At 42.3% G+C, this 17,257-nt stretch overlaps 1 protein-coding gene across 1 annotated transcript in view; it reads left to right on the top strand.

The window, feature by feature from the left end:
- LOC129705331 (dynein light chain roadblock-type 2) overlaps positions 1-15,086 on the top strand; it is a 39,773-nt gene extending 24,687 nt beyond the window's left edge. Inside the window, exons 3-4 of the mRNA XM_055648853.1 lie at positions 1,970-2,137; positions 14,873-15,086. Of these exons, the coding sequence (XP_055504828.1) occupies positions 1,970-2,137; positions 14,873-14,916 (212 nt within the window). The 3' untranslated portion in view covers positions 14,917-15,086. The remainder of the gene's footprint in view (positions 1-1,969; positions 2,138-14,872) is intronic.
- Positions 15,087-17,257: the final 2,171 nt, after the last annotated feature.

Genomic DNA, 17,257 nt, shown 5'->3' on the forward strand with positions numbered 1-17,257 from the left:
GCGAGGCTTCGGAGGCTCAATCCAGCGCTAAATGCAGCTCAACTGTCTCGCTTGGTCATGCCTGAACTGATGACATATTTCCCGTAAATCCAAGCTGGGATAACCTGGCGGGACAGGCAGAGTTGAGCTGGGTTTAGCGCTGCTTCTCTGCGCTGGCTGTGGGCCTGGGGGCACCACTCCCATCTGACTCCCGACTTCTCTGGCCACCCCCGGGCGTGGGGAGGGGGGGCTCTCGGGTGGGGACCTCTCAAAACGGAGGGACATGTCCCCCCTGCAACCCCGCCCCCGGGGTCTCTGCCCCTGCTTGTCCATCGCCAAGTGCCGCCGCCAAGGGGGAGGCAGTTGGGATCTCCTCGCCACCGCCTCCCCTCCTCTGCCAACCAACAGGAAGGTGCGGGGCCGAGCAGTGCAGACGCTTCAGACAGCAGAAGGGGGCCTCCCCCTGCCCTCCTCCCGGCCTCGGCGTGCGGGAGGGTTTGTTTTGAAAGCGCCGTTGGAGGAGTGGCAGGCAGCGGCCGCTAACAGGGGAGGAGGGAGGAGATGGAGCGGCCGCCGACGTCGCCGCTGCTGCTGGGGCCCGTCATTTGCTCCGACCCTCCGTCACGCCACACTTAATATCACGCGTTACAGCCGACACAAAACGTCACGTTCCTTTTCTCCAGAGATGCTGCCTGACCCGCTAAGTTACTCCAGTTTTTTGTGTCTATCTTCGGTATCAACCAGTATCTGCGTGCAAAGCCGGGCAAAATGACTCGGTGTTTAGGTTGCCCGGTGGCACTTTGGGTGGTCAGTGGCACCCGGGCAATCGCTAATTTCGAGCCCTGCTGTATGTTCCTACCCTTATTCCTTGAACTTTAAGAAATATATCTACCTCCATTAATATTTTCAATGACCTTGGCCTCCAGTGGTAGAGAATTCATCAGGTTCATCATCATTTGTTGAACAAATTTCTGGTAGTCTTGAGGCTGTGACTCCAGGTTCTGGACTTTCCAGCCAATGGGGGTATCCTCTCTGTACCTGATCTCTCCAGTCCTGTTAGAATTTTGTAGGTTTATCAGACCTCCCAACATTCTTCAAACTCCAGTTAATGTAGACTTAATTAACTATCTCTCCTACATTAATCTTACCATTCCATGGAACATGCAACAGCACAAGAACAGGTCGATCAACCCACAATGTCTGTGCCGAACATGTGCCAAGACCATCTCTTCTATACATAATCCATATCCCCCCCCCCCCCATTCCCTGAATATCCACAATCTAATCCCAAAGTCTATTAAATGCCAGCATCATATCTGCCTCAACCACCAGGTTCGGCAGCATGATTCAGGCACTCACCACCCTCTGTGCAAAAACAATAAAGTTGCCCTGAACATTTTGTTTAAACATTGCACCTCTCACTTTAACACTATGCCATCTAGTATTTGATGTTTCCATCCTGGGAGACCCAGGAATGTTTCCGGGAAACCTTTGCAGTTCTTCCAAGCAGGAGTATCATTCAACAGATAAGGTGACCAAGACTGCACATAAAATTCCAGATTGGTCCTGCACAGCTGCAGCAAGATTTCATTGTTCTCGTGCAGAAATCCTCCCACGATGAAAACCGATGTACTAGCCCTTTAAAAACCAAAAAAACCTGAAGAAGGCTTTCAGACCTAAATCATTAATTCTGTATCTTTGAGGACAGTGACCAATAAGCAGAACATTTTCCCAAGGAAACAGCAAGAGTAAATAGTACTTACAAAATCTAAAAGACACTTTATATCTCATTTATCAATAACTGCTTGCAAGTCTCTTGTATATAATGCAAATTTCCTTATTAACTCTAAAAAAAAAAAAAAAAAAAAAAAGATTTAATTTTATTTGTAATCAATAAAACAACCAAGTGAAATTAATCTTTTCCTTTGGATTGAACTATAATGAGCTAATTTTAGAAAGCTATATTATTCTTGTTTACATCAACTTTCAGGAATCCCAATTAGGACAACTTTGGACAACTCCACCACTGTGCAATATGCAGGACTATTCCATCAACTTGCCATAAAAGCAAGAAGCACTGTCCGAGATATCGATCCACAGAATGACTTGACATTCCTGCGAGTCCGATCAAAAAAACATGAGATAATGGTTGCACCAGGTAAGCTTGTCTGATTTTTTTTTTTTTTTTTTTTTTTTTTTTTGCACAAAAATCTAAGTTCTGAATGGCAACTGCAATTCAAAGGCATGGAGTCTTGACATTAAGAGAAACTGAAATCCCAAAGTAATGGTTAGTTTATAAAGCTTGAGGAAATGTTAAATATTGCTTTGCCTGTGAAAAATTTGTGCTATACTATCTGTCCATCAAATCTTAGTCAAGGGAACTTTGAATTTGGTAATCCTGGGAAATCTTACCAAGATTTGAATCCAGGGAAGAATATGTCAGTTTTGGGTGGCTTTCGTGAGGAAATGCCTGAGGGTATAGACAGTTGGGAGGATTGTTTTTAACTTTTTTCTAACCTAATGCACTGACAGAAGCCACAGAATCGTTAGGAGAATGTGTGCATTGTAAAACTATTGCAATACTGTGTTAATATTTATTTAATGTTCCACTTTAATGTGCACTCTCTTTTTGTTTAGTCAAATAGACCTGGAATTGGGCCAACAATTTAGAAAATATGAATTAAAAACTATGAAAATACATCCGATAAACTGACAATTAGTTATTTAGCATCAGAAAGGAAAATCCCAAATTTTTGAAAACCCAAATATTCGCTCTTTTCATTGAATCAGGCAGCTACTGCACCAGATCAAATTGGGCTACACGCTTCAGTTCATTAATGACCCTTCATGATCTTGTTTGAATAGACAATACATATTGTCTTAGTTGTGCCAACCAAGTATTGAGATATTTGAAAATATAACCTCCATTCCTGAGATCATTTGATGTGCACGCAGGTGTTCATCAATACTTTCTAATTGCTTGAATATGTGAGTAATTTCCAAAAGGGCTTGCCTTCAGATTTTTTGCTATTTATAGAAGAATTAATGCAAATGTTGCAGCTTCATTTCTGATAGGTTCAGTACATCTGTTGTGCTGCACTGTTAATCACAATATCGGTCCTGGCTTGGGTTATTAGAACTTTAGCCTCTGAGTCGATTGTATTAAGTTGAAGGAGGTACAATGCGCTGCAGATGCTAGAATCTGTTGTGAAAAAGAGAACAGCTGGAGGAACCTAACCGGTCAGGAGCTATCTGTGGTAGGAAAAGGACAATCAACACTTCACGTCGAGACCCTTCATCTAGACTGGAAGCGTAGAGGGGGCAAGTAGCCAATATAAGGAGGAGTCGTGGGGCAATAATTGATGGGAGATAGATGTGTACAGGTGAAGAGGGATTCATTGACAGATAAGTCAGGTTGGGGAGGCTGGGGATAGCCGCAGAGACTGGGAAATGATAAAAGGTTGTAGATTCCGTAATCCGATAGGTGAAGGATGGAACTGAGTGAGGGGTAGTGCCTCATTGGCATAACAGAAGGGGATGGTGGAAAGGGGATCCAATGGGAGGTGTGGGAGAGGGGGGCAATAAATGTGGGGGGAGGGTAAAGGAAACAGAGTGTGTGAAAGGCCAGGGTGCATAGGAAGAGAGAGAAAATACCTCGTATTCCACCTGGGTAGATTTTGACTGAAAGCCATGAACATTGAGTTCTTAAATTTGTATGTAGCAGGCTCCTACAATCAGAAAAGTAATTAAGATATGATTTATTTTGATGTGTTTCTGATCGTGGAGAATGTGATAGTCACATACAGTGCCCTCCATAATGTTTGGAACAAAAACCCCTCATTTATTTATTTGCCTCTGTACTCCACAATTTGAGATGTGTAATAGAAAAAAAAATCACATGTGGTTAAAGTACACATTGTCAGATTTTATTAAAGGCCATTTTATTTACATTTTGGTTTCACCATATAGAAATTACAGCTGTGTTTATGCATAGTCCCCCCCCCCATTTCAGGGCACCACAATGTTTGGGACACATGGCTTCATGGGCATTGTAATTGCTCAGGTTTGTTTAATTGCCTCCTTAATGCAGGTATAAGAGAGCTCTCAGCACCTAGTCTTTCCTCCAGTCTTTCCATCACCTTTGCAAACTTTTATTGCTGTTTATCAACATGAGGACCAAAGTTGTGCCAATCAAAGTCAAAGAAGCCATTATGACACTGAGAAACAAGAATAAAACAATTAGAGACATCCGCCAAACCTTAGACTTACCAAAATCATCTAGAAGAAAGAGAGCACTGGTGAGTTTACTAATCACAAAGGGACTGGCAGGCCAAGGAAAACTTCTGCAGCTGATGACAGAAGAATTCTCTCTATAATAAAGCAAAATCCCCAAACACCTGTCTGGCTATTATTTCAATGGTGTCAAATTAGGAAAAGGGAAAGTACAACGAGATCTGGGTGTCCTTGTTCATCAGTCACTGCAATTAAACATGCAGGTATGGCAGCGAAGAAATCTAATGGCATGTTGCCCTTCATAATGAAGAGTTGAGTATAGGAGCAAATAGGTCCTTCTGCAGTTGTACAGGGCCCTAGTGCAACAACACCTGGAGTATTGTGTGCAGTTTTGGTCTACAAATTTGAGGAAGGACATTCTTGCTATTGAGGGAGTGCAGCGTAGGTTTACGAGGTTAATTCCCGGGGTGGCGGGACTGTCATATGTTGAAATAATGGAGTGACTGGGCTTGTATACATCAGAATTTAGAAGGATGAGAGAGGATCTTATTGAAACATAAGATTATTACGGGATTGGACACACTAGAGGCAGGAAACATGTTCCCGATCTTGGGGGAGCCCAGAACCAGAATACAGTTTAAGAATAAGAGGTAGGCCATTTAGAACTGAGATGAGGAAAAACCTTTTCACCCAGAGTTGTAAATCTGGAATTCTCTGCCTCAGAAAGCAGTGGAGGCCAATTATCTGGATGCTTTCAAGAGAGAGTTAGAGCTCTTAAAGATAGAGTAGTCAAAGGGATATGGGAATGGCAGGAACGGGGTACTGATTGTGGATGATCAGTAGAGCCAGGATGTTTAGGCACTAAAAAAACTCTGAAATAGGCAGCAAAAAGGCATAATAAAATTACAAAAAAGGCACGAAAAATGCATTTATTGACAAAAAAGGCATAAAAAGGCATTTATTTCCACAATACAAATATGGTCAAAAATAATAATATAAGGTATACTACATTAAATGACCAACGTTGCCTGGTTGCACATAATTACTAGCATTTTTTTCAAATTATCTGGTATTAAACTATACCGTCTGTCAGACATAATATGCTTCAGTTACTAAAAACGTATTTCTACGCCAGCTGAGGTCACTGGTGCATACCCGAAACAAGCTATAGACTCTATATTCATGTTGATATCTTGTGCATTACAAATACCTTTGAAAAATTTAACAATGTTTTGTATTTCTTCAAGATCTTTGTTAGCTAAAATCATTCTCTCGCATTTTCCTTGTTTGTCTTTACCTACATCGCCAAGAACTTTATGAATATCGTCAGTTACTAATGTTTCACCACGTTTCTCAAGGGAAGTGATAGCTTGTGGGAAGTTTGCAAAATTGGAAGCAATAAACACAAGATCGCGGTGGAGAGACTTTTTCTGCACGATTTCACTGACAATCCTGACTGCAGCAGATTCTTCTTCTTCAAAACAGTTGACGAATTATTTTATCTTTTCAAAATTTGCAGCATAGTAGAGTACAGAGAGCCATGTACCCCACCTAGTCAAAACGGGCTGAGGAGCTATTTCCTTGAACAACTGCACACGTGACGGTACTTTGAGGAAGATTTTCTTGACATTGGAAACTAGGCTATCGACATTTGGAAACAAGCTTGGCAATTCTATGAAGTCCTTGAGCTAAGCATGTCAAATGCAACATTTTGGGGAATAAAACTTTGTCACAAACAGAAATACACTCTTGTGTTTTATACCTTCCAGCCAAAGTACAGCAAGTGAAGATGTAAACAACTGAGCAACAGTTGCGCTGTTTGACTTCCCCAATACTTCTGATGTCAACATATACTCCTTTGATGGTTGACCTGCCTCCAGTGTACCAATGACCACATTGGGAACATATCTTCCCAGAGCATCGGTTGTCTTATCTATTGAGATCCATATTTTGTTGCATGCAACTTCATCTCTAATTTTCTGCACAAGAATGTTGAAGTTGCTGTTAACATAATTTTTCCATAATGATGACTTGCTTGGTATATATTCCTCTACGTATTTCTCTAAAAAACCTCTGAGAGATTTGTTTTCCCATTTCCACAGTGGAATTCCAGCATCAATGAATGCCTTGCATAAATCATTCAAACTCAGATTTGCGACTGGAGCCAGTAGTAAATGTAGTGAGGAGACAAGCTTGGGTATTTTGCTTGGGTAGTCTACACCCCAGCAGTATCAACAATTGACTTCTCTAATTTTAGATAGCCCTTGTCTTCCCCCCCACCACCATCAGTCTGAAGAATGGTCTCGACCCGAAACGTCGCCTATTCCTTCTCTCCACTGAACCTCACCCGCTGAGTTTCTCCAACATTTTTTGAGTACCGTCGATTTTTCCAGCATCTGCAGTTCTTTCTTAAATAGATCTTAGAGAAAACTAAATCAGCAGGCAGCAGCATGAACGAATGAATGACCGACGGTGGTGCCCAGGGTTTCGCCCCGATGGTGGAAGTTTTCTTGTATGTTATACTATGTTAACACGTTAATAATATCATCAATGTTAACGTGTTAACATAGAAAAAGGCGTTGTAATCACGGCACAAAGAGAAAATAGCACGACTTTTTAGTAAAACGGCAAAAAAGGCTGATTTAGGCGCTCGAATGTGAAAAAGGCATTATTTTGGTGAAATAATCAAAATATGCATGAAAGGGCACATGGCATTTATGGCAAAATTCTGGCTCTAATGATCAGCCATGATCACAGTGAATGGCAGTGCTGGCTCGAAGGACCGAATGGCCTACTCCTGCACCTATTGTCTATTGCATCTCCGTCGAGATAAGAGATTGAAAAAAGTTTCCGTCAATCCCCCACACAAAACAAACCAAGAAACACCAAAACATACTTTTAACACATACTTAAAATAACAAAACAGAAAGAAAAGACACAGCCATTGTCGGCGCCCCCGGTATGACTTTGCTGTTGGTTGGAGCCTGCCACGTACAAATTTGCGACCACATTTTCTACATTACATCAATGACTGCACTTCAAAGGTACTTCATTGGTAATAAAGCAGTTGGTGATATCCTGATATGGATGTGAACATTGTTGTGTTGTTGCTAATAAAATAATTTTACAACTGCTGATGAACAAACAGTTGCATTTATTATCCCAGCATTGCTTTGGAGTGGATAAGAAATGGAGGTTGGATAAAACGTTTATCTCCATGATCCAATAACAGAATTGAATTAAAATATTTATCAAGCAGATAAATATAAATCGTGTTGGCAGCCAGTAATGTGACTCTATAATGCAGTTTGCAGATATAAATCTGAAAAAAATGACCTGGATAGCATTGGAAGCATGTGAAATGCTCAGTGCTGTGTGGAGGGGAAGAGCTTTGAAAATCAATTCTCAGCCGCTAGTTAATAACATTATTAGCAGAGATATGTGAGCAGTTTGTGCATAGATACACATCAAGCAAAGGACTATGTAGATTTTTATTTATAAAAAAACGTATTGAAGAACATTTACCAAAATGGATGAAAACATACCAAATATTTTCTGTTAAGTCTCATAAAAATATTAACCTTTGTTTTTGACATTGTGCTCTACTGTGTTTTGAAACTATTTGTAGGTGCTTACATTTTCTCTTATGATACACCTCGTGTAAAATTGATAGCCTGTGAAATGTTTCTGGTTATATCAAATAATTAGTGATTATTTTCCATAAATATAATTTATGTTGTGTGAGTAAATTTAGCATATTCATTAAGAGGAGAAAGAAAACCTTAATAACTCATTATTACTTCAATGCTGCACTCATGAGTCATTGGGCTTGATTATTCATGGAAACGTTGTGTACTGCAGCTTCCAAATTAACTTGCCATTTATCAAATTACCACTGTTGACTGTGTTTTCTTTATTCGCCATGGAAGAAAGTGGCAATCTAATGTGCTCACCATCCTTGTTTAGCAGCTTGTTACTGATGTGTTGGTAAAATAATTACACTTAGGCAAATGTATTTCTGTGTCATAATTTTAATTTTGTTAAAAATTGCACCCGATTCTGTTGGCAAGAGCTGTAATGACCTTGGTGTAATGAAGCCTCAAGTGCTCTCAGCATTTAGATTTTTTGTACTGTTTTCCACAATAAACTGTAAAACTAAAGGTAAGTGATGCAACAAATATACAGTTTTTTTTAATATTACACTACCAGTTTAACTTAATGCTGATCTATCTATCATATTTATCTATATACTTTTAAAATTCTGTGCGTGTGTACGACATTTTTTTGCCCTTTTGATTCGTTACTCTGCCAAAACCACAAGCAAAAACGCCGAGATTTTTACCATTTCGCTAGCGATTTCACTTTTACATTCGCTCATCAACTCCTCATCAAATTTCGTCATTTTTCTGTACACATTTTTAGTAAAATCCTTCCCCCCCACTAACTCGTTTTTTCACCTCTGCATCCTGCTGGCCAGCGACCATAACGGCTGCTGCCGCTCGGCTCTCCTCCAAAAATGCCAACATTTTTCCCATTTCGCTAGGGATTTCACTTCCTCCACTCACCCCCTCCCCCGGCCCGGCTCTGTCACGCTGGCCGAAGCCAAAGATCGCCTGCTCCCCCTGCTGCTTTTCGCCATCCTCGCTGGCTTGCACTCTCCAAAAATTCCCGCGCGTCAATGGCCTGTCGGCCTGCAGTCGTAAGCAGCGTCTTGTGTGTGTGGCATTTTGCATGTGAAACGTATCTCCTCGAAAACCAGACGCCGAAACAGGAAAATATTTACATATTTCAGTAGAGATTACATTATTTTCCTGACTTTTTTATTAAAATTGTTGACCAACCTGACCTTTTTTTAAAAAATCTGACCGCTGCCCAGCTGCTGACGTTACAATAACAGTGAAATGTTTACGTCTGCTGGTAGAAAATTTCCTTATGATTTCAAAATCCAATCCTCTATCAATTTGGTCGATTATTTCCAGAGATATTTACTAAAATTTATAACCAAACTGACATTTTAAAAAAATATTAAGGTTGCCCATCTGATTACCTCACAATGCCTTTGCACCTGGCCCAACTCTCTCTCCCCCTCTCTCTCTCTCTCTCGCCCCTTCTTTCTTTTTCCTCCTCCCCTCTCTCGTCCTCTTCCCCCCCCCTTCCCCCCCCCCCTCTCTATTTCTCCCTCTCTCCCTCCCTCCCCCCCCCCCCCCCCTCTCACACTGTCTCCCCCTCTATCTCTCCCTCTCTCTCTCCTCCCATCTCTCTCTCCTCCCATCTCTCTCTCTCTCCTCCCATCTCTCTCTCTCTCTCCTCTCTCTCCTCCCATCTCTCTCTCTCCTCCCATCTCTCTCTCCTCCCTCCCATCTCTCTCTCCTCCCATCTCTCTCAACCATCCTTCCCCCCCTCACCCACCCTCCCTCTCCCCCACCACCACGCGTTGGGGGAACAGACTCAACGGGTCTGCACTTGGTCTAGTATACTTTTAAAACTCTGGGTGTGGGTGTGTGCGTGTCATTTCACCTGTGAAACGTATCTCCTCGAAAACCAGACGCCGAAATGGCAAAATATTTCAGTTGAGATTTCCCTTATGATTTTAGAAATCCACTCTGTAAATTTGGTCAATTATTTCCTCTGACCTATACATATTCTGGTAGAAATGATTTCATAAATCCACTCCTCTTTAAATTTGGTTAATTATTTCACTATTTATTTACTAAAATGTATCACCAAACTGAATTTTAAAAAATAATATAACGGCTGCCCAGCTGCTGATCTCACAATACCTTTTCTCGTGGCCCACCTCGCTCGTGGCTCCGCCAGCCCCCCCCCCCCCCCCCTCCACCGCTCTGGATTAATGCAGCTGCTGTCAACGTGCATGCGCAGTTTGCCACGAGTTACGTTACCCACACACCCCCCCGTTCTTCAAAAGGCGCAGAAAGAACGAGAATGTTCTGCAGTTCCCGAGGTCAACTTTCTCTCTCCGCGCAGCCGGCACAGCTTGTGAAGCCACGCCCCTCCCGCTCACTCCAGCTGCGGGTTTCCAGAGTCAGGCCGATTTTCTTTATTTACGATATTTATAATTCTGCATATGTGAGAATTAAACATGCCTGTGGTCATTTGTATTTATAATTCGCTTTAACAATATGTACATGGAATGCCTTTGTAATTTCTAGAGAAAGTGAATCTCCCCCAGACTCACTTATGATGAATCACGTTGAGATACTTTCACATATTTCACTGTAACACTTTCTTTCCAGATAAGTTTCCACCCCACCTCCTCTGCAGCGGTTCTTTTGCTCTCCATTTTAGTATATGTAAATTGGTTCATGATTTTACACACTGGAAACAGATGGTGGCGTACACTTCTTGACTCATTGCTCAGTACCTTGTAGCTCTGGCCAGGAAAGCACTTTTCCGTCCCTTCGCCAACAGTTTGTAAGGTCGTAGCTGTCTACTTGAATTGCTGCAGTCTTGTTGCTGAAGGTACAACCATAGTAATACAGTGCAGGGAGGAAGGAGAGCAAAGAACAAGGAAGTAGTATAGTTTCTGGTTTGGAGAAGGAAGCGGGAAGGTAGGTAGCAGGGTGCACAAGAGTGGGAGAGATGGGTAATAATTGGAGCATTGGAGGCTGAGAAAGGCAAGACATGGAGGTGAAATAGATCTAGTGACATTAAGAGCCTTCTCTATCATTCTGTGAGGAGATAGCCATCAAGCACCAGTTAATTCAGCAGAAGAAGGGTTTCGGCCCGAAACGTTGCCTATTTCCTTCGCTCCATAGATGCTGCTGCATCCGCTGAGTTTCTCCAGCATTTTTGTGTACCACCAGTTAATTCAGCATGTTCAGAGGCTGGGTTCCATTGTTTAACCCATCAATGATGGAGGGATGGTGATATAATACCAAGTTGATGTGATGCATGATTTGGAAGAAACCCCCTGCAGGCAGTGATAGAATAATGGATTTGTGCAGCACAGAAATAGTTCCTTCAGCCCACCACGTCTATGATGACCTACTTGCCCATCGATAATAATCCCATTTTTCCACTTTGGACAATAGACAATAGGTGCAAGAGTAGGCCATTCGACCCTTCGAGCCAGCACCGCCTTTCAATGTGATCATGTCTGATCATCCCCAAATCTGTACCCCGTTCCTGCCTTCTCCCCATATCCCCTGACTCCTCTATCTTTAAGAGCCCTATCTAGCTCTCTCTTGAAAATATCCAGAGAACTGGCCTCCACCGCCCTCGTGGGCAGAGAATTCCACAGGCTCACAACGTCTACGTTCTAAATAGCTTATCCCTTATTCTTAAACTGTTGCCCCTGGTTCTGGACTCCCCCAACATCGGGAACATGTTTCCTGCCTCTAGCGTGCCCAAACCTTTAATAATCTTATGACAGTCCCGCCATCCCGGGAATTAACCTTGTAAACCTACATTGCACTCCCTCAATAGCAAGAATGTCCTTCCTCAAATTAGGGGACCAAACCTACACACAATACTACAGGTGTGGTCTCACTAGGGCCCTATACAACTGCAGAAGGACCTCTTTGCTCCTATACTCAACTTCTCTTGTTATAAAGGCCAACATGCCATTCGCTTTCTTCACCACCTGCTGTAGCTGCATGCTTACTTTCATTGACTAATGAACAAGGACCCCCTGATCCCGTTGTTGTACTTATTTTCCCAACTTGACACCATTTAGATAGTAGTCTGCTTTCCTGTTTTTGCTACCAAAGTGAATAACCTCACATTTATCCACATTAAACTTCATCTACCATGCATCTGCCCACTCACCCAACCTGTCCAAGTCACCTTACATCCTCCTCACAGTTCACACTGCCACCCAGCTTTGTGTCATCTGCAAATTTGCTAATGTCACTTTGAATCCCTTCATCTAAATCATTGATTTATATTGTAAATAGCTGCGGTCCCAGCACCGAGCCTTGCGGTACCCCACTAGTCACTGCCTGCCATGTCAGCCCTCTATCCCCAATACCATGTGACCTAATTTTGCCCACTAATCTCCTATGTGGGACCTTATCAAATGCTGTCTGAAAGTCCAGGTACTCTACATCCACTGGCTCTCCCTTATCCATTTTCCTAGTGACATCCTCAAAAGATTCCAGAAGATCAGTCAAGCATGATTTCCTCTTCGTAAATCCATGCTGACTCGGACTGATCCTGTTACTGCTATCCAAATGTGCGGCTATTTCATCTTTTATAATTGACTCCAGCATCTTCCCCACCACCGATGTCAGGCTAACTGGTCTATAATTCCCTGTTTTCCCTCCCGCCTTTCTTAAAAAGTGGGATAACATTAACTACCCTCCAATCCATGGGAACTGATCCTGAATCTATAGAACATTGGAAAATTATCACCAATGCGTCCACGATTTCTAGAGCCACTTCCTTAAGTACCATGGGATGTAGACCATCAGGCCCTGGGGATTTATCAGCCTTCATTCCCATCAGTCTACCCAGCACCATTTCCTGCCTAATGTGGATTTCCTTCAGATCATCTGATCCTCACCACAGATCCTCTGGCCACTAGTACATCAGGAAGATTGTTTGTGTCCTCCTTAGTGAAGACTGATCCAAAGTACCTGCTCAACTGATCTGCCATTTCCTTGTTCCCCATAATAAATGCACCTTTTTCAGTCTTCAAGGGTCCAACTTTGGTCTTAACCACTTTTTTCTTCTTCACATACCTAAAGAAGCTTTTACTATCCTTTATATTCTTGGCTAGCTTACCTTCGTACCTCATCCTTTCTCCACGTATTACCTTTTTAGTTATCTTCTGTTGCTCTTTAAACATTACACAATCCTCTTGCTTCCCGCTCATCTTTGCTACGTTGCACTTCTCTTTTATTTTTATACTGTCCCTGATGTCCCTTGTCAGCCACGGTCGTTCCTTTCTCCCCTTGGAATCTTTCTTCCTCTTTGGAATGAAATGATCCTGCACCTTCTGTTTTATTCCCAGAAAATACCTGCCGTTGTTGTTTCACTGTCAACCCTGCTAGGGTATCTTTCCAGTCAACTTTGGCCAGCTCCTCCCTCATGGCTCCACAGTCCCCTTTATTCAACTGTAACACCGACACCTCCGATTTACCCTTCTCCCTCTCCAATTGTAGATTAAACTTAACCAAATTATGGTCACTACCTCCTAAAGGCCCCTTAACCTCAAGTTCCTTTATCAAATCTGATTCATTACATAACACTAAATCCAGAATTGCCTTCTCCCTGGTAGGCTCCAATACAAGCTGCTCTGAAGGGCCTGTCCCACTTGGCCGTCATTTGCGTGTCACGCAGATAGCGCGCAAAGATTTGTACATCACAAAATCCTGCGACGCCGCGCGCGGCCGCCCGTCACTGCCTATGTCATCGCGCACCATGCGCGCGTAATGCGCACCATGCACACATCACGTGCGTGTCGTGGCGCGTGCATCGTGACGCATAAATGATGTAGCGTAAATTACGCACAAATGACGGCCAAGTGGGACAGGCCCTTTAGAATCTATCACGGAGGCAGTCCACAAACGCCCTTTCTTGGGGTCCAATGCCAACCTGATTTTCCCAGTCTACATGCATGGTGAAATCTCCCATAACAACCGTATCATTACCTTTACTACATGCCAATTTTAACTCCTGATTCAACTTGCACCCTATATCCAGTCTACTGTTTGGGGGCCTATAGATAAGTCCCATTAGGGTATTTTTACCCTCACAATTCCTTAGTTCTATCCATACTGGCTCCACATCTCCTGTTTCAGTGTCACCCCTTGCAAGGGACTAATTTTCATTCCTCACCAACAGAGCTACCTTCTGCCCACCTGTCTGTCTTTTCGATAGGAGGTACACCCTTGAATATTCAGTTCCCAACCCTGACCCTCTTGCTCTCTAATTCCCACAACATCATACTTACCAACAACTGGACATAGCTCCTACCTTGATGTTTCCATTGACCAGTTGCCCGTTAACTCATTAGTGCCAGAGGTCCCAGGATTGGGAAGTGCTGTTGAAGTAATCTTGTATTTTGTAGATGGTCATGTGCAATTTTGTGGTGGAGGAAATTGATCGCTGGAATGTATCATGAGTGTCGATCAGTTAATTTGCTTTCAAGAATAGTTGGCTTTCACAAATTACAAAATGCAGGAATGATTTACAACTGATGGCTACGCTTCAGGTTTAGTTTAGAGATTGAAATATTTTGTTGCATTACCTGTTCACACTTGAATCTTGTAGATAATACAATGCTAAGTTCTTTGTTTTATTGTCCAGCAGCAGTTGTCACCCTGGAATTTAGTCATAACTGCAGCCAGTATCCTTAATGTATAATGACATTCACAAAGGATGGATCATAAAGGCGAAGACAAATAACCAACAGATCGTTTATGCAACAATCTGTTTTGGGGTTCTGATTAATTCTAATTGTCTGTCTAATGTCAGATTTCTTTAAAGCCATCAGAGGTGATCTTGTCTTGCCTTATCAAATCAAATGGTTCTCAAATTTAAAAAAAGAATATAATTTGTAATATGCAATCTGATTTATTGGAGATTTAAGTGTGCAATAATTAAAAATACACAATTTGGCAGTGAATTGAACAGGTGGAGAAATAAATTACTGTTTTCTATCCCTGTAAGTTTGTACTTTCTATTTCCATTGCAGATAAGGAATACCTTCTAATCGTCATCCAGAATCCAAGTGAATGAAGTCAGAATGGATATCTAAAAGGCATCAAGGAGAAAATTCAATTGTTAGACTAAAATTATAATAAGTTATTAGTGAAAACTGAATTTCTGAGTAGTTATGAACCAAATGTTCTTAACATGTTTTTTGTTTAAAACACTTTAAAAATAAATAACAATGCTGTGCACCTTGACTTTCCTTTTTTGTGCCATTATTATTCCAACTATGAATTTAACATGCAAGTGGGCCATTCATTCTAAACGGAAACATAGAAACATAGAAAACAGGTGCAGGAGTAGGCCTTTCGGCCCTTCGAGCCTGCACCGCCACTCAATATGATCATGGTTGATCATCCAACTCGGTATCCTGTACCTGCTTTCTCTCCATACCCTCTGATCCCTTTAGCCACAAGGGCCACACCTAACTCCCTCTTAAATATAGCCAATTAACTGGCCTCAACTACCTTCTGTGGCAGAGAATTCCAGAGATTCACCTCTGTGTGAAAAATGTTTTCCTCATCTCCGTCCTAAAAGATTTCCCCCTTATCCTTAAACTGTGACCCCTTGTTCTGGACTTCCCCAACATCGGGAACAATCTTCCTGCATCTAGCCTGTCCAACCCCTTAAGAAATTTGTAAGTTTCTATAAGATTCCCCCCTCAATCTTCTAAATTCTAGCGAGTACAAACCGAGTCTATCCAGTCTTTCTTCATATGAAAGTCCAGACATCCCAGGAATCAGTCTGGTGAACCTTCTCTGTACTCCCTCTATGGCAAGAATGTCCTTCCTCAGATTAGGAGACCAAAACTGTACGCAATACTCCAGGTGTGGTCTCACCAAGACCCTGTACGAGTGCAGTAGAACCTCCCTCCTCCTATACTCAAATCCTTTTGCTATGAAAGCTAACATACCATTCGCTTTCTTCACTGCCTGCTGCACCTGCATGCCTACTTTCAATGACTGGTGTACCATGACACCCAGGTCTCGTTGCATCTCCCCCTTTCCTAATCGGCCACCATTCAGATAATAGTCTACTTTCCTGTTTTTGCCACCAAAGTGGATAACCTCACATTTATCCACATTATATTGCATCTGCCATGCATTTGCCCACTCACCCAGCCTATCCAAGTCACCTTGCAGCCTCCTAGCATCCTCCACACAGCTAACACTGCCCCCCAGCTTCGTGTCATCCGCAAACTTGGAGTTGTTGCATTCAATTCCCTCGTCCAAATCATTAATATATATCGTAAATAGCTGGGGTCCCAGCACTGAGCCTTGCGGTACCCCACTAGTCACTGCCTGCCATTGTGAAAAGGACCCGTTTACTCCTACTCTTTGCTTCCTGTCTGCCAGCCAGTTCTCTATCCATATCAATACTGAACCCCCAATACCGTGTGCTTTAAGTTTGTATACTAATCTCTTATGTGGGACCTTGTCGAATGCCTTCTGAAAGTCCAGATATAACACATCCACTGGTGCTCCCTTGTCCACTCTACTAGTTACATCCTCGAAAAATTCTATAAGATTTGTCAAACATGATTTACCTTTAATAAATCCATGCTGATTTTGTCCAATGATTTCACCACTTTCCAACTGTGCTGCTATCCCATCTTTAATAACTGATTCTAGCAGTTTCCCCACTACCGACGTTAGACAAACTGGTCTGTAATTCCCCGTTTTCTCTCTCGCTTTTTAAAAAGTGGGGTTACATTAGCTACCCTCCAATCCTCAGGAACTACTCCAGAATCTAAAGAGTTTTGAAAAATTATCACTAATGCATCCACTATTTCTGGGGCTACTTCCTTAAGTACTCTGGGATGCAGCCTATCTGGCCCTGGGGATTTATCGGCCTTTAATCCATTCAATTTACCTAACATCACTTCCCGGCTAACCTGGATTTTACTCAGTTCCTCCATCTTATTTGACCCTCGGTCGCCTACTATTTCCGGCAGATTATTTATGTCTTCCTTAGTGAAGACAGAACCAAAGTAGTTATTCAATTGGTCTGCCATGTCCTTGTTCCCCATGATCAATTCACCTGTTTCTGACTGCAAGGGACCTACATTTGTTTTACCTAATCTTTTTCTCTTCACATATCTATAAACGCTTTTGCAGTCGGTTTTTATGTTCCCTGCCAGTTTTCTTTCATAATCTATTTTCCCTTTCCTAATTAAGCCCTTTGTCCTCCTCTGCTGGACTCTGAATTTCTCCCAGTCCTCTGGTAGGCTGCTTTTTCTTGCTAATTTGTACGTTTCATCTTTTGTTTTGATACTATCCCCGATTTTCCTTGTTATCCACGGATGCACTACCTTCCCTGATTTATTTTTTTGCCAAACTGGGATGAACAATTGTTGTAGTTCATCCAT

Source organism: Leucoraja erinacea, chromosome 17, assembly GCF_028641065.1.
Source record: "Leucoraja erinacea ecotype New England chromosome 17, Leri_hhj_1, whole genome shotgun sequence".
In the NCBI taxonomy this organism is placed as follows: domain Eukaryota; kingdom Metazoa; phylum Chordata; class Chondrichthyes; order Rajiformes; family Rajidae; genus Leucoraja; species Leucoraja erinaceus.